This window comes from Saccostrea cucullata, unplaced genomic scaffold, assembly GCF_032062105.1.
Source record: "Saccostrea cucullata isolate Sc308-1 unplaced genomic scaffold, CSIRO_AGI_Scuc_v1 ctg8849, whole genome shotgun sequence".
Taxonomy (NCBI): domain Eukaryota; kingdom Metazoa; phylum Mollusca; class Bivalvia; order Ostreida; family Ostreidae; genus Saccostrea; species Saccostrea cuccullata.
Genome location: NW_026931866.1, coordinates 30,572 through 49,141, shown reverse-complemented (window position 1 = coordinate 49,141; position 18,570 = coordinate 30,572). Strand labels below are relative to the sequence as shown.

The following is an 18,570-nucleotide window of genomic DNA, read 5'->3' as shown; positions in this document are numbered from 1 at the left end:
CTTAAAAATCACAAAATTGCGAAAATCTTCGAACCGGAAGTGACGTCATCAAAATGAAAAAAAATGCATCAAGTTTATTTTATGTTCTATCAGACCTGAAAGTTTCATAAAAATATAACCAGCCGTTTTTGAGAAATCGCGTGCACAAAATCGGTAAGAAAAAAAATAATAAGAAAAACAGTTGAAAAGAAACAAACGAATAACAAGAAGGTCTTCCGCTGAAGATGGAAGACCTTAATAATAATAATAATAAGAAACAGAGTAAAAACAATATGTTCCCCAACTTCGTTTGGGGAACATAATAAGAAACAGTAAAAACAATATGTTCCCCAACTTCGTTTGGGGAACATAATTATGACATATTTGAATATTTTTGCTGCAAGCTTAATAATTTATTATTTCTCCGTTTACGCATTTTTACCACTATCTCCAACATGCCCATTAAGAGTTAATGATTCACAGTTATCCTTATCTTTATAGAATAATTGTGAACAATGAATTTAAATTGTTAATAAAGTTGTTTTATCTTCCTTGTCTGAATAATTTTTTTTTTTATTCTAATAAGACAAAGGAAATAAGTAAAATCATTCGAAAATTGAGAAATTTAGCGCTCTTTATATATAACACTAAACCTATAAGACAGAGAATTAAGAGAAAATTTGCAAATAGTAATGAATACGTTACCTAAACATGACGCCGGTCAAGTGTAATCAATTGATATCTTAAGTGATAAATTGAAGAACATCTTTATTTGGATAAATGTTTTTGTAGAACTTATTGCAATAAAAATATCGATATTTAAGAAATTTTTCCGAAAAAAAAAAGATTTTTCATAGTGTCAGAAATACGAAAAAACAAAGGACTATTTTTATATCATTGAAAAAAGAAACACGCATTCGAAGAGGGAATGACCAACCTTTGCATTCCACAACAACATTGTTGAGATGTCCACAATGTCCATAATTGGTAGGCGTACATATGGTTCCAGCAGGACAATACGTTCTGGCACACTTGTAATTCTCCATGTATGTACACTAAGGAAAGAGTCAGAGTCTGACAGTTTACCAAATTATATCGTTAAAACCTTTTAACCAATAAACTGCGTCCATATTATATAAAATACACATGTAGTTCATTAATAGTGACGTGTCGTTTCCCCCCAATTTCAGAATTAACATCGTGAAGTTTACTTCTTTATTGCAAATGTTTCCAAAGTATACGTTATTACCGATATATATTTTGAAGAGGATGTCAATAAACAATATTCATTTAATGCTTCGAAAAGTTTGTCAAATATACAATTCGAATTTCTGGTATGTTTTGCTTGGTTGTTGTTCAACGTACTTTTTGAGAAATGTTCACTCATATGCAGACACCACCAGGTTCTGGTGGAGAGCTGCAAATGTTGACCTATACTCGGCACCAGGGCCAGTGAGCGCTGAGGGATTTTATTCGTGCAAGCATTTTAGCAACACTGGACCTCGGTTTATACGGTCTTATCCGAAAGACCGGTTTCCACGACCCACAGTGGGATTTGAACCCTCAAAATCAGTAGTAACTCCTTACTCCGCGACTCTAGAGCAGACACTCTACGACTGCGCCACGCTGGCTACGATTTGTAAATGGGTAAGGTAGAACTCACCACGTATGACCAATGATACACTTCGTCGACCTCCTCATAGCTACACCCCTCTCGACACTCCTCGGACACGCCTCTCTTTTGTCGTCGATGAGAAAGAGAATTGAAGAATGCCATTGCCGAGGACGATTCCAGTTCATATTTTTCAAACACAGGTGTTTCTACATTAGAAATTGAATTTATTTGAAATCAACAAAAGATTCCCTACTGTATTACACAATGTATAGCTTTTAAAAAGGGAGACTATGAATTCATACATGTACACAGTGTTCCAAATTGTTTTAACGGGAAAGAATTGTAAACCTAAAAATCATATGAAATCAAATAAATGAAAAGTACTTTATTATTTTGGGACTGACTTCCCCATTTGGACTAAAACGTAAAAAAAACCCAACTCATTTACACATGAAAAAGAGGGCCAAGAAAAGGAAATTATACGATGATAATAATAAGAGTAGCTAAAAAAAATATCTAAAATACATGTACTAACATGTACAGTTTTCAAACTTAATTTTAAAAAATTTAATATTCCTTATATATTTCATCTTGCCTGATGTTGTCTTGTTCACCATTATTGAAGTGCAAAACTTACAAAAATCAAATTCTAGTACTTTAAATAATAAAAGAAAGATAAAATATTTGGTTTGTATAAATATTAAAGCACATGCACGCATTTGAACACATTTGGCACAATTCTCTAAAGCCTATTTATTATTTTTTTTTTTAATTTTGAAAACGAAAATGGGTAGAAAACCATTCTTAGCTTCAAGTATTTCAAAGAATAGCCAAGACTGGCTTTCCACCCATTTTTTGTGTTCGAAATAAAAAAAATTAAATCGGCTTTGGTGAGTTGTACCAAATGTGTTCAAATGCGTGCATGTTAAAATACTAGAATTTGATATTTTTTAAAAAAGTTTTGCACTTCAATAAAGACAATATTAGACAAGATGAAATGAAAGTTCTCTGATGTAGAGTTCATTCAGAAAATGATTTCTGTAGTTAAACGTTCAAATGTAGTCAAAATGGGATTTAGAGTAAAGAAGAGATAAAGAGTTTTATTTATTAAAATATAATTTCATTTAAGATAACTGTTGGCATTTGTTGTCATCTAAGGAATATTTAATATTAAATTGAGTTTGAAAAATGTAAATGTTTCAGTACATGATTTTAGATATTTTTACCTACTCTTATTAATTAAGGAATCACTGTCTAGTTAGTATAGTATGCCAGGGCATCAACGATAGTGGGAAACATGGGATAATTTGCATAACGGGCGAAGCCCGTTATGCATAAATTATCCCATGTTTCCCACTGTCGTTGATGTCCCTGGCATACTATACTAACTAGACAGTGATTCCTTATATTTCCATATCATTGTGAAATAAAATTGTACATTTAGACTTTAAAAATGTAGACATAGGTTTCAATTACACGACGACTCCCATGGCAATTTCAATACTCGTCGCCCACTGACGTCAAACACAAAGAAAGCCGCACGAGATTTACATGCATATCTGGCCTCCTTAGCGTCAGACACAGAGACAGATGCGCACGAGATTTGCATGCATGCTAGGCCTTCTTAGCTCCTGACCTATCGACCTGCCTAATTTACATGCTGGCAGAATTGTTAAGAAATTAACTCCTCTAACTTTCAAAGAGTTATCACAGAGAGAAAAATTAGAAATGGAAATATTATCGTATAATTTCCTTTTCTCAACCCTCTCCTGCATGTGTAAATCAATATGATTCTTACTTAAGTCACATTGGACATATCGAAAAGAATCCTTCACATCCCTCCTACAAACTTCAAGGCAGTTTTTCTGTTCTTTCGATGGGCAACATAAAGTCCTCTCCTGTAACATTCTCTTGTTTTCACAAGCCCCTTGCTGAGTCCAAGAACTCCATTCACATAAGTTATTGCAGCATCCAATTTCCTTCATATATTGTAAAATGAATACAAGGATGAGATTATTCTTCATTTTGTCAAATTTAAAAGGGATAATGGAGAGCAAAAGGAAACTTGAACTAGGAAGTTTCAATGTCGTTGAGAATTATGAACGACATGTGAAGTAGTTTAATGTATTTAAATCAGTGAACGAGAATGTACTTGCTTACTTGCGTATTCAAATAGTTCTATTTAGAAAAGTTAGTGGTGCGAATAACAAAAACACTGAAATTTGATATATTTTCCGTTTAAATTTGCAGTTTGCATTTAATGATGCAATTTTTTTAAAAATCGTTGTTCAATTCTAGTGATTACTATTTAATCAATTTTTTAAACTCTAAAAACAAATTTTATTGTGTAAAATTAGCATTGGGTTAAACGATTTTTAAAATAAATTTATTTTTTGCTCTCGTAGAATAAAATCCACGCCATTATTTTTCTTTTAAATGTAAGCAAAACTGTCATTAAATGTTAAATTGCAATTTTTCCCTTATCTTTACTGGACATAATATCGATAATTGAACAAGTATAGTTGCACTGCATTATCACTGATATCCATGCTTCTGCACGAAAACACATCACACCCTCACTCAAACACACGGAGAAAAAGAGAGAAAAATATCAGGCGGATGTTTTCTTTTTATGCCACCATTATAAATAGAATCAAACGATTTGTATAAATATGTCTGACTTAATGAGCTCTGTATTTGGTTTCATATCAACATGGGTGAAAATACAAATATATATGCGTAAAGATACCAATCTTTGTACATAAATTTTATAAGTAAAGCTAATAGTTTAGATGAAAATTCATTTGACGAAAATTTTGTGTTTGATAATTTGTGTTCCAGTTTTTTTTTAAATCTTCTTTTTAAAAAATTAGCCTGAAATAGTTCACCAAATACTTAGAAAGGAAGTAAATTTAAATCATTCGAACTCAAATAGGTCACCTTGCCCTAAATATATGCATTAGTCTTTTAAATCTACAAGAGTACGCTTGTTTATTGTGCAATTAAAAGTCTGATTGGAATTTAAATTGAAGTCTGAAATGTCATTTATGTTTGGAAAGAAGTGTGAAGGTAAAGAATTGAACTTTATCAAATCCAAAAGTCTCGTGGGACAATAGGACATAGGACCCTGACAAACAAGGAACAATAGGGAATAGAAGCGTGGCAAACAAGGACCTCAACAACATCTTTAATCCTGATTAGCACGAATTGCCTTCCTCTATTATATTACCATTACTATTAATGGTTTTGAATTCCTATGGAGAATAATTTATTCACAATTTTTCATTTCTTCTACACGACATTCAGATATATCAACAACTTTTTATTTATTAAAAATAACTGTTCCATTTATAGTGAACTTGAAAGAAAAGACACCTCAAAGTCTGCTAGATCTCTTTCATCTATTTATTTGGTAGTTTTATTAATTGAAGACGTTAAAGGCGACTTATAACGACTAAATGACAAACGAGATGCTGTCTCAGGTTTTTCATACTAATTGTTAGTCCATTATTTATACATTGAATTGACGACAGATTTTCCCGTTATTTCCCGACCATGACAAGGAGCACACGGCGGGTGTGACCGGTCGGCAGGGGATAATAACTCCTCTATGGCACCTGATTCCAAATCTCATGTTTTGGAGGTCTGTGTTTGCTCTGCTCCTATTTTGTATTGTTTTATGGACTTTTGATCTTGAATACTGTTCGTTATCTCCATATGTTTCATGATTCCACTTTTCCCATCATTAACATTTATTATTTATGAATTAATATTCCAGTATCAACCATGACAGGCAACTGGCAGATAAGTCACAGGAATTTCAACAACCTTGTTTAAAGTCAGCATTTCGTAAATTCTCTGGTCGTTATTATGACCTTGTTTAAGCAAGGAATCATGGGGAGATAACGAACAGTATTCAAGATCAAAAGTCCTTAAAACAATACAAAATATAGGAGCAAAGCAAAAACGGACCTCCAAAACATCAGAGGTAGGACCATGTGCCATGGAGTATAACCTATCACTGTGCATATATATTCTGACTTGCTTGTTTCATAAGACTTGTTCTTGCTTTGTTTTTGTATTACATTTGATTACCATATCTTCCGTCAACTTGATCAATGCATATGACATACATGTGCAGCAGGTGTGACAGGCATCAGGAGATTCTTACTCTTCCTCGGCACTTTGTCTGGGGGGGGGGGGGGCATAAAAGCGCTGGCACATACGGTAAGGCTTGCCTTATAAGTCATGGTACTTCTGTTCTAGCCTACCGTGTGTACATCGTTAATACACGCTTTTTCGAGCCTAACAAGTCTGACTTAGGGCGGTAAAATCTTACGTTTTGCAGGACGTACGGCTCTCGTGTACACACGCTAAGGCAACACTTTCAAGATTATAAACAATATTTACAGAAATACTATGCTTTTTGGAGCCAGAAACAGTGCAAATCATGTCAGTTTTGAATAATTGAGCCCCGTTATTAGCAGACCTATTTTGTAGCAACTATATACATTTCAACACTCTAGGAATACCAAAAATGTACATTGTTTTGACACAATTTAATAAAAAAAAATTAACCCTGTTAAATTAACGTAAAAATACAAAAAATGTGCGTTTAAAATAAATTTGTCACTTCTTTCCTCGCAATGTTCGTTCGCGTTAATTAACTTTGCACCGTCACAAACGACACAAACGGCTCTTACGTCTATAAAGCACACCAGTTTTGAAGGGCGCTAAATTCACACTAAAGATAAGCAAAATAAAGAATTATGAAGAGATAAAATTAGAAAATGTAAATATAAGCATTGAATTTATATTTTGGGATGTCTTCGGTCCTATAACACACCTTGCCGTGCCGACAAATTATCATACTTCAATGCTTAAGTAAGTCTTGCCTTAGGGCCGGTACACATGATAAGGCTTGCCTCATAAGTCATGGAACTTAAGTTCTAGCCGTACCGTGTGTACACCATTAATACACGGTTTTTTCGAGCCTCATAAGTCTGACTAAGGGCCGGTACACACGGTAAGGATTGCCTTATAAGTGTAAAAACTTACGTTTTGCAGGACGTACGGCTCTCATGTCCACACGCTAAGGCAAGACTTTCAATGTTATAAACAGCATTTACATGAAAGAATTAAAGATCGGCAATAGCTTTTGAGAGGGGGTCTAGCAGTATTGTCACATTTCTATCGTTATTCATATACATTCCAGTTTTCAGCAACATTGTTTACATCTAGCCGCAACTAGTCCAGTGGTCTCATTTGCACAGATTGTGTTTTTTATTTTAAACTAAAACATATCCAAAGGACAATGTTGTACAAGTTGCAGCTCATATCTTAGTTTTTAAATATGTCCCCAAACTGCGGACGACTAAATTAACAGGTCACCGAGTACCTATTGTGAACCGTTCTATATTATATGTGACATTCCACTTTTCTAAACACTCGCATTGTGTCAGTGTTTTGAAAGAGATCAGCTGATCTTGTTTTTTGGCAAACATGGTATTTTACCTCAAAGGGAACAGTTTTCATTGTCCGGATATAAAAGAACTTTTTTTTCGCTATTACTATTACCATTCCACTCCGAAACCGATGACAATCAAACAATCAGGTGAACGAATGCGAAGATAAAATCTAACTGAAACAGCATAACTGTAAAAAAAAAAACACCTATTGTTACTTTATCCTAAGGCATTTTATTTTGGTAAGAAAAAAAAAATCATTATCAAGATTATATTCTACAGAGATCTCAGGGTTTCGATGTCACAGAACGATTATAATGATTGTCATTTTGTAAAGTTTTGGTTGTTGTAAAGATATTTAATTATATATTCGTATAACAACAATACTTTTTTGAATTTTCTGCATTAATTTCGTGACAACAAACCTCAACCAACAGATAGTCCAAATACACAGCGCAAGGAAAAGTAAACTAGTGCTAATTGTAACGGGGACCGTTACAGATGTTCCCCAAACGCTCCCCAACTCCCTTTTGGTGCCATATTCCCAATAAGTTTCATTAAATAAGACAAATTCTATGCATTTGAGACTTTAACAACGTTTACCCAGAAGTGTACCAATTTCATTCAAATTTTAGCATTGCAAGCGTTGCACGCGTGCGCATGTGAATGCACCTGCGTAATGACCATATAATCTTGTCTTCACAATCTATAGATTTCAATATACTAAATATCAAAGTATTTAATCCAAACGTATTAATTCAAGTGTATTTTTGATTTTACTCATTTCACGTGCACGCACGTGCTCACATGAGCATGGCGACCATACTTTCTTGTAGAAGTCCATTACATCTATCTATGTTTGGTTGAAAACCAAGGGAGTTATAGCTGTTCAAAGTTTCAGCCAATCAGATTGCAGCGCACGTACATGCACGTGTATGCATGTGCATGGTGACCATGTCTTCTTGTAGAAGTCCATTATATCTATCCATGTTCCAAATCCCATCCTGTTTGGTTGAAAACCAAGGGAGTTATAGCTATTTAAAGCATAAGCCAATCAGATTGCAGCGCACGTGCATGCACGCGTTTTCAAAATAATTGCTATATGTCATGTTGTAGGATATCCTAATGCATGCCTATATTTGAAATTTCAAAGGATTTCGTCAAAAAACAAGAAAGATATTGAGACTTTAGTTTCAGCCAATCAGAAAAAAGCGCACGTGCATGCGCGTGAGATCTTGCTTTTTTGACCATGTCATCTTGTCTATGCTTCTAATATATACTTCTAATATGAGTTTTAAAGCATATCATCAATAATTTAAATAGTTACGTCTGTATCAATTATATTGGACATTTCTCGTGTTGCACGTGCGAGCTCTTGCAAGCACACGTGCATGCACATGATTTCATGATATTTCTTTTATTACGGGCTGTAGATCTCCCTAATGTATGACTATGTTCAAAATTTCAAATGATTTTATCAAAAAACAAGAAAGATATTGAGACTTTAGTTTCAGCCAATCAGAGCGAAGCGCACGTGCTTGCACTTGCGATCTTGCTATTTTGACCATGTCATCTTGTGCATACTACTCATATATCCTTACATTATGAGTTTGAAAACATTTCGTCTAAAAATAGAAAAGTTACAGTTATATCCATTATATATTGGTCATTTCAAGTTTTGCACGTGCGCGCTCTTGCAAGCACGTGCGCGCAAAATGACCTTCATTCCGCAAATCTACATAACATGCCTACTTATCCTAAAAAGGTTTCCCCTTAATCGGATGTGTACTTTACAAGATCATTCGCGGACAAAATTTTCCCGAGAAGAAAAATAATAATAATAATAATAAGAAACAGAGTAAAAACAATATGTTCCCAAACTTCGTTTGGGGAACATAATTAGATCCAGAAAGGACAAACGCGATAACAGTCTGGGTTACTCAGATAGAAACACTCTGATGAGAAACTGTATTGTCTATTTTGTTATTCCCATATGCTTTACCGTTTTAATAAAAGACAATTTGTTATTTAACAAACCAAGTAATGCTTAATTCTCTTTTGTGAGATGTTGAACAAAGAACAAAAACTCAACAAAATTATTCGTTTGACCTTCCTAGCAAATAGTTAACCTTTGGTCAACGGACAGACCTACGGACCAAGCGAAAGCTATTAGTAATAGCGATAGAAATTGCTTTTATTCCGGGACCATGAATTATGTTCCCTCGAAGCTTAAATAGTCTGTTTGCCAAAACACACACACCCTCACCATCACATACAAAAAACAGGTGTCAATTGTCCATTGTGAGGCGTAATAAATTGTATGAAGCAGTAAGAATGTCGAAACATCGCTGTACGCTGAAAGACATACAGAGACATAAGACATACAAAGTACTATGGTACAGTCACTGGCCAGATCATCACAACATAAGACATACAGAAAACTGTTGTACAGTCACAGGTCAGATAATCACGACATAAAACATACAGAGTACTATTGTACAGTCACAGGTCATGTCAACACGATATAAAACATACAGAGTACTATTGTTCACTCAAAGGTCAGATCATCAGGATAAAGGACATATAGAGTACTATTGTACACTCAAAGGTCAGATCATCAGGATAAAGGACATACAGAGTACTACTGAGTTTTGTACAGTCACAGGTCAGATCATCACAATAAAGGACACACAGAGTACTATTTTGCAGTCACAGGTCAGCTTATCACGATATAAAACATACAGAGTACTATCGTATAGTCGCAGGTCATGTCATCACGATAAAGGACATACAAAGTATTATTGTACAGTCACAGGTCACCTCATCACGATAAAGGACATACAGAATACTATTGTACAGTCACAGGTCAGATCATCACGATAAAGGACATACAGAGTACTATTGTACAGTCACAGGTCAGGTCATCACGACATAAGACATACAGAGTACTATGATAAGTCACAGGTCAGCTCATAACGATATAAAACATACAGAGTACTATTATACAGTCACATATCAGCTCATCACGATATCAAACATACAGAGTACTATGGTACAGTCACAGGTAAGATCATCACGACATAAGACATATATGGTACAGACACAGGTCATGTCAACACAATATAAAACATACAGAGTACTATTGTGCAGTCGCAGGTCAGATCATCAGGATAAAGGACATATAGAGTTCTTTAGTACAGTCATAGGTCAGCTTATCACAATATGAAACATTCAGAGTACTATTGTACACTCAAAGGTCAGATCATCACGACATAAGACATACAGAGTACTGTGATACAGTCACAGGTCAGCACATCACGATATAAAACATACAGAGTACTATGGTACACTGAACGGTCAGTTCATCACGATAAAGGACATATAGAGTAATATTGTACAGTAACAAGTCAGATCATCACGACGTAAGACATATATGGTACAGACACAGGTCATGTCAACACAATATAAAACACACAGAGTATCATTGTACAGTCAGAGGTCAGATCATCACGACATAAGACATACAGAGTACTGTGATACAGTCAGAGGTCAGCTCATCACGATATAAAACATACAGAGTACTATGGTACACTCAACGGTCAGTTCATCACGATAAAGGACATATAGAGTAATATTGTACAGTAACAAGTCAGATCATCACGACATAAGACATATATGGTACAGACACAGGTCATGTCAACACAATATAAAACACACAGAGTATCATTGTACAGTCACAGGTCAGATCATTACGATAAAGGACATACAGAGTAATATTGTACAGTCGCAGGTCAGATCATAACGACATCAGACATACAGAGTACTGTGATACAGTCACAGGTCAGGTCATCACGACATAAAACATACAGAGTACTATTGTATAGTCACAGGTCAGCTCATCACGATAAAGGACATATGGAGTAGTATTGTACAGTAACAAGTCAGATCATCACGACATAAGACATATATGGTACAGACACAGGTCAGATCATCACGACATAAGGCCTACAGAGTACTGTGGTACAGTCACAGGTCACATCATCACGACATAAGGCCTACAGAGTATTATGGTACAGTCACAGGTCAGATCATCACGACATCAGACATACAGAGTTCTGTGATACAGTCACAGGTCAGGTCATCACGACATAAAACATACAGAGTACTATTGTATAGTCACAGGTCAGCTCATCACGATAAAGGACATACAGAGCACTATTGTACAGTCACAGGTCAGATCATCACGACATAAGGCCTACAGAGTACTGTGGTACAGTCACAGGTCACATCATCACGACATAAGGCCTACAGAGTATTATGGTACAGTCACAGGTCAGAACATCACGACATAAGACATTACAGAGTACTTTATGGTACAGTCACATGTCATGTCAATACGATATAAAACATACGGAGTACTATATGGTACAGTCACAGGTCATGTCAATAGGATATAAAACATACGGAGTACTATATGGTACAGTCACAGGTCATGTCATCACGACATGTTATGGACATACAGAGGATTATGGTACAGTTACAGGTCGGCTCTTCACGATAAATGTGCAACGGAAAAGATTACCTTTCAACACTTTACGAGTTTAATGCTTATCCCTAATATTTGATAAATAATGTGACTGACGCCTTAAACATTTACATCTAAAGCCTCAATAAAATCTGTCTTGTTTTTTATCATATTGACACATCTATTGAAACTTGTCATAAGCGTTGGAAACGGGGGGGGGGGCTTAGCCCCCCCCCCACTTTTTTCCCAAAAGATAGACATATTATAGACATTGGACATTGCTGCTAGGATTACCCCCCCCCCCCCATTTCCATGGGCATGTTGCAGTATATGCTTAAAATGGTGAAAGTGGTGGTGTTTGGAAAAAAATTTGGTACTGAAGTTCGAACCTAACCCCTCCCCCCCCTACCCCCATGAAATAGGATTTTCGTGTTTGGCTAGTGCACATTTTCTTTCTTTTTGGCTTGTCGGGTATTTTTGAAGGTATATAAAATTTTTGTTAACACCTAGCCCCCCCCCCCCCCCCGCCCCCACTTTCAATTTACTTCCGTCGCCAATGACTTGTGGTATTAAACTTTTATTGCTTTTTAATTAAGTAATCAGGTGTAGCTAGAATTAAAATAAGTTTGAAAGGATAACCATGGTATCAATATACTCTTGGCGTTGAATATTCACGTTCGAGTTCATTCGTAGCATTATTGATATTAGTTGGTTACAAATTTTTGAAACTATTAAACATTTCTCTTAATTTAAGAACTTATCGTTTTGTGGTCTTTTTAAAATCTTTCTTTGTCTTAAACGCTCTGCTATTTATGGATATTGTGTTTAATATACGAGGGGTTATCAAAAAGTTCGTGGACTAGCGTCATAAAATTAAAACTGCTCTAGGTACATCAATGAATTTTAAAATATCTAGTTAGTATCATCTTTTTTATCTAAAGAATAAACCATAAATCATGAATTTTATTTTTTAATAAATTAGTAATGTTTTTGTAAGCAATGGTATATCCAGGCGGCGCAACCTCGAAAACGACGTTTTTGCGACCTATGTGTAACTGAGAAAAACTCTTTTGATATGATCATTTGCCATCCGAAATTTCCGATAATTCAGTCATGTGTTGGGACACAATATTTCCATAAAATATAAAATTTTCACTTCATTCTGGAAGTTCTATGAAATTTTATCGTAAATTTTACATGGAAAGTCCAAACAAATGAGGCTTTGAAAATGACGTCAAAAGGGGGGCGGGGTTTCCGTTTTCAACATTCTATAAAGTTTTGCCCCTGAAAACACTGGTATAGACCTAAAATATGTTGAAACTGGCTAGAGAGAAATAATATGCATCCCGAGTACTTGTCTTTTAATGTCAAAATAGATTCAGAGAAAGGGGATACACAGTTAAAGCCGATTTGCAGTCAAGGTGTGAAAAATCAATTACGTCAAAAAATGACGTTGATCATGTGTTGTAGATATTGAACTCCCAAAAGCAAAATATGCCAGCACAATCAAGCGCGGATCTCTCCCAATATATTAATCCATTTGGAATATTATATTTATTGAAGGCCACTGTTCATGACATTGTAAAGTCATATAAACAAGGCGGGTTTAAATCCTTACTCAGCTCCAGGGAATCTCATCAAAAAAGTGTATGAGGTAGAAGAAGCGGACTTTGAAAAAACAATGACGTTATCGGACGTCATGAAAATAAACGACGACAGCGCCGGGTGATCATATAATGTCGTTTTCATTTTATAATAATTTGGAAAATAATGAACGTATCAGGCTAAATTTTTCAACATTTCTTTATTTTTTGTTGTTTTATATTCTATATAAATTTTGAAAGCACAAACTACATAGTACTAAGTTTATAGCCTCAGTCCACGAACTTTTTGATAACCCCTCGTATGTATGTTGTATTTGTGTGTTTTTTTTTTTGATCAAGTATGTTGTGTCATATGATCAATTACAATTTCTGTTCTGGACTACTACTTCAAAAATTAATGTATCATTTTAAATAACAAGGAAGGATGTACAAGCTCTAGACTGTAGCCTTGCCAAGTTTACTAGTTTTCACGCTTTTACAATGATAATGAGATAATTAATCTGTGTATTGTTTTTAGAAAGCAGGAAATCTCACATAACATTTAGAAAGAAAAACAATCATTTTGAACGAGGAAGAAAATATGTATTATTGAATACATGCGGTATAATCGTAGGTTTAAAGCATTAGTGTATGTTTATTATGGGTGATATTTATACTGTATCATTTATTTGGATGTTAGTCTTTGAATTTGCAGATATTTCAGGTGGAGAGAATATTTGCCCAAGAGAAAAGTAAGTATTTCCTTTAAGGTATATCACTCGCCAGCTTGTAGGAAGTGTTCGGTCAACACCTCTCACTTCAAAACTATTTATTAAAATTCAATGTTTTTAACACCTTTTAATAAAATTACAAATTATGAAATAATAAATTCTAAAAATGGTCACAAATTAAAGAGACAAGACTTAAATTTTGGAACGGTTTTTCACATGGCGTGACATTATGACATTCCTGTATCTTAATATAAATACATTTTTTATTTTCGCCCCGATTTTTCAAATTTAATGTCTCAATTTATTTTTCAGCAGCATTACACAATGTTGTGCTGGTTATCGAACAATCAATGGTACCTGTACAGGTAAAGAAAGACTTACTTTCTTCATTATTTCGATACGAATATTAATCATCAATATGACTACATGTAACATGCTGTTCTGGTGAAGTTTATGTGTAATGTATAAAATTTATCCTCCACTCCATACAATGCTTTCATAACAATATATATATATATATATATATATATATATATATATATATATATATATATATATATATATATATATATATATATATATATATATATATAGGGATGTCAACGAGTACCCGGTTAACCGGGTACTCGATCGAACGTCCGAGTATCGAATACTAAAATCGGTACTCGGTTACTCGGATGTATATTTTTGAATATTTTAAGCTTATTTATTAATGCATTAAACAATCTGTTTTAAAACGTAAAATGCTCATTGCACTTGTACATACAGTAATTAGGGTTTCCTACGCCTCTAAATGACCGTTATCGCCTGTGGCAGTGTTTATACAGTAATTATCGTGACCAAGCACCTGTTATTTGGCTTTCCTCACCTTCGGCTGTCTTCTACCCGTATTCTTGGCTTGCTTTAATTATTTGTTTTCACTGAGCATCGTTTAAGGTCTATTATGTTTAAATAAATTAAATAATTTTGTCAATTCTCCGAGAAGCCGTTAATTCTCGGGAAAAGAGACAGATGATATTACACGTGCGATTGTTGATATGGTTGTGCTTGATTACCTACATGCAAATACAAATGGCTGAAGGCAAAGGCTTTAAAAAATGATGTCCATCGTTGTACCAAACAACAAAATACCGCCCCGTAATACTATAAAATCTCGGATCGAACAATCATGTGAATGAAAATCGTAAATCCACGCTATGAGGATAATTTGATCAAGTTCGAGTTGATACTGTACATAGCTCTGCCGACTGATACCTGGACGTCAAACGCAACAAAGAGTTACACTACAATTACGGAGCAGATTTTTTTTTAAACAAAAACACTGTGAACCACTAATGATTTCTTTTCTTGCGTTTTTCTGATAAGTAAATTGAACTTTAAAAATTTTATATTAAATTTCGTCGGGCACGAAGTGCTCATCATTGTTACAACAGAAATACATTTACGGGTGAACCTATCAGAGCATGTGGTTTTATTTCTACAAGAGTTTACAATGTTTTAAGTCATCAATTTACTTGTTCATATTATTTTATTTACACTTTAACCGAGTACCCGCGTACTCGATCGGAAAAACGTCCGAGTAACCGAATATTAAAAATTGACCGATTTGACATCCCTAATATATATATATCATTGTGTCTAGCTTGACTTTATTTGAAAAAGAGGGAAATAACAAGAACACTCGAGAGAATTTTGTTTCAATGTTATTTCGACGGAAATGACATAATTGACAAGAACTGACATCATAATAATGTTTGATCTATAATGCTCACTTGAGCCTTTGGTTTAATATCAGTTTGATATCAGACAATTTTTTTCTTATTATGTTATCGTACTAAACATTATACAGTATCCACATTAAATATTATTAGCTTTTAAAAAAGCTTACCTCTCTATATTTATATTCAGTATTAGATATAATATATGAACCTCATCGGATAAAATATCCAAAAAAATGTTATATATGTATCGCCATACTTTTAAAATAAATAAATATCTAGATTTATATCCATTTTTTTCATACATCCGTTTGCTTATAGATTATATAAAAGATACCACAGAGTCTGACACATCTGTTTCATATTTGGTAATGGTAATCTACCAACCAAGCTCTACGATAAACGTGATGACTTTAACCTTTCTATCATCAACTTCCCTTACTTATGCAGCAATATATTTCATCCCCTGCATATGGAGTTAATATATCTCAGTAGATTCGATACACAAGATCATACTCTACGTATGAGCAATTTCTAAAACAAGGTAAATTATTGACATACAAGTTCATGAAAGAAGAATTCTAGCAGTCTCTTTTAAAGTCATCATTTCGTAAGTTCTATGGTCGATACAATGACCTTGTCAGCAAATACAATTGATCATTGAGTCAAATGCTGACTGACGTGTTTCATACTATTTGTAAGTCTATTATTTGTATGCTGAATTGACGACGGATTTTTCAGTTATTTCCCGATCATGACAAGGAGCAAACGGCTGGTGTGACCGGTCGACAGGTGATGCTCACTCCTCCATGGCACATGATCCCTCCTAGGTCCGTGCCTGCTCTGCTCCCTTTTTGTATTGTTTTCTGGACTTTGAACTTGAATACTGTTCATTATCTCCATATGTTTCATAAAAAATATTTGACTTGCTTTTTGTAGCACTGAATTCAATGTGACTTTGGTCATTTATATGACTGTTCATAAAATGTAAAAATAAGCTTAAATTGTGCATTTGTGTCTGTTGAAATGCTTTTCGGTGCCCTAGATTGGTAAATAAAATATCTTGTGTATTGTGTTAAAAAATATTTATTAAAATTCATTTATTTACTTTATAGTACTTTTATAAAACAGAAAACGTAATTAAATTGTGTTTGTTTTCGGATGCAGTGTGTGTTGGTTTTTATGGGCAGAATTGTGCACATCCATGTCCAGATGACCATTACGGTGAAAAATGTGAGCTTCGCTGTAATTGTTCCTTGGGTGAAAGTTGCAACCCTTACGTAGGATGTCTCTCAGGTGAGACAGGTCTCTCAAGTGAGACAGGAAAAAGAAGTGCGACAGGTGAGACATGTTTCTCAGGTGAGACAGGTGAGAAAGGTCTCTCAAGTGAGACAGGGGAAAGAAGTGCGGCAGGTGAGACAGGTTTCTCAGGTGAGACAGGTGAGAAAAGTCTCTAAAGTGAGACAGGGGAAAGAAGTGCGGCAGGTGAGACAGGTTTCTCAGGTGAGGCAGGTGAGAAAAGTCTCTCAGGTGAGACAGGTGAGACAGGTGAAAGGGAAAGAGAATTAGGAGGTTTGGATGAAACCAATAAATTTGTTTAAAAATGTTTTCCTTTGGATTTCCTTACCATCAACAGTTTGAAAGTTAAACGTTTAAAAATTCTAATCAGGCATAATTAAACACTACTGGCTTGCTAGGAAGATCAAACGAAAGATCTTGTTGTCAGAGTTTCTGTTCTTTGTGCAAAATCTGATACACTGAGAATTAAGCGTTTCTGATTTGCTAAATAACAAATTATCCTCTATAAAACGATTCTTAAATAATATTCTCCTTTTTTCAGATAAAGCATATGGGAATAAAACAATAGACAAGACAGTTTCTCATCAAAGTGTCCCTAACTGTGTAACCCAAACTGTTATCGTGTTTGTCCTTTCTGGTTCTAATTTACTTCTCCTTGCGCTGTGTATTGGGATGACCTGCTGTTGGAGGTTTGTTGTCACGATATTCATGTACAAAATGAACAGAAAAATACAAATTTGAATTGTTTTTTATGCAAATATTTAGCTGACCCTTTTGACAACAACCAAAAATTAGAAAAATATCGATAAAATCGTTTGTGAAATAGAAACCTGGAGATGTACATCGTATGTAAAATGTAATCATGATAATAAATGTATTTTTCTTTCCAAAATAAAATGCTTTTAGGGTCAAATGATTAAAAGATAAGATTTTTTTTACTCTAACAATGTTTCAATAAGATTTTTATCTGTTAAATTTTACAGACGTTCAAAAAAGTCTAAATTTTTGAACTCAGTTACAACCAATAACTTATATGCTGGAGAAAAAGACATCTGTTCTTCGGGTCACAATTCCCAGTCGGAGCACAGAAACACTGTGTATAATACCTACAGCCATATACGCTTCAAGAATGAGGAGCTGATAATTCACAATCCAGATGGTTATAGCACGACAGTTTTACCCTATGACACCGTACAGGATGTGAAGATAGAATCCACTTATAACGGGTTCTCCGAGGGGAGAGTGGTACATGAGCAACCAGTTGGCGTCATGGATACATTTCGTCCTGCGGTTGATAAAAAAATATCTCCCGAAATCTCTCATCCTACAACACGACCCTACAGTTTAGCAAACCTGAACAGAGACGCTGCAGAAAGTTAACGTAGAACAGAACAGATGGGCAGAATAAGAGTACCATAAACCGATTCAGAAGTATCGGATACATCAGAAATTATTGAAGTAATTTATTCCGTAACTTTTGAACAAGCCTGTTCTGTGAATAAAGCAATGTAATGCAACCGGTACCATCACCCCCTGAAACGAAATAGAGGACTTATGCTGCTGCTCAAGTCGCCATTGTCATATTGCACCATCTTGCAATCACTATTGCACCACCACGTCATCTCTTCATCATATCTTATATAACCTGATAACAA

The 18,570-nt window shown here is 34.7% G+C and overlaps 2 protein-coding genes across 5 annotated transcripts; one reads left to right on the top strand and one right to left on the bottom strand.

Moving 5' to 3' along the window:
* Positions 1 to 916: 916 nt before the first annotated feature.
* Positions 917 to 3,628, bottom strand: LOC134233775 (uncharacterized; the record flags this gene model as incomplete). The annotated part of the gene is made up of 3 exons (XM_062715777.1): positions 3,393 to 3,628; positions 1,643 to 1,800; positions 917 to 1,034 (listed from the first exon to the last, which is right to left on the bottom strand). Coding segments are annotated over exons 1-3 (502 nt in total), but the record flags the coding sequence as incomplete, so codon positions are not given.
* Positions 3,629 to 13,658: 10,030 nt separating this feature from the next.
* LOC134233780 (platelet endothelial aggregation receptor 1-like) lies at positions 13,659 to 18,570 on the top strand. Of its 4 annotated transcripts, none has more exons than XM_062715781.1 (5): positions 13,659 to 13,919; positions 14,214 to 14,263; positions 16,784 to 16,957; positions 17,457 to 17,604; positions 17,899 to 18,570. In XM_062715781.1, exons 1-5 carry the CDS (start codon positions 13,819 to 13,821, stop codon positions 18,293 to 18,295), a joined length of 870 nt encoding a protein of 289 aa, XP_062571765.1. In that variant the 5' UTR covers positions 13,659 to 13,818; the 3' UTR covers positions 18,296 to 18,570. The 4 variants fall into 4 exon arrangements, with proteins under 4 accessions (XP_062571765.1, XP_062571764.1, XP_062571767.1 ...); XM_062715780.1 differs by having other exon boundaries at positions 14,211 to 14,263; XM_062715783.1 differs by having other exon boundaries at positions 14,211 to 14,263; positions 16,784 to 16,912; positions 17,899 to 18,569.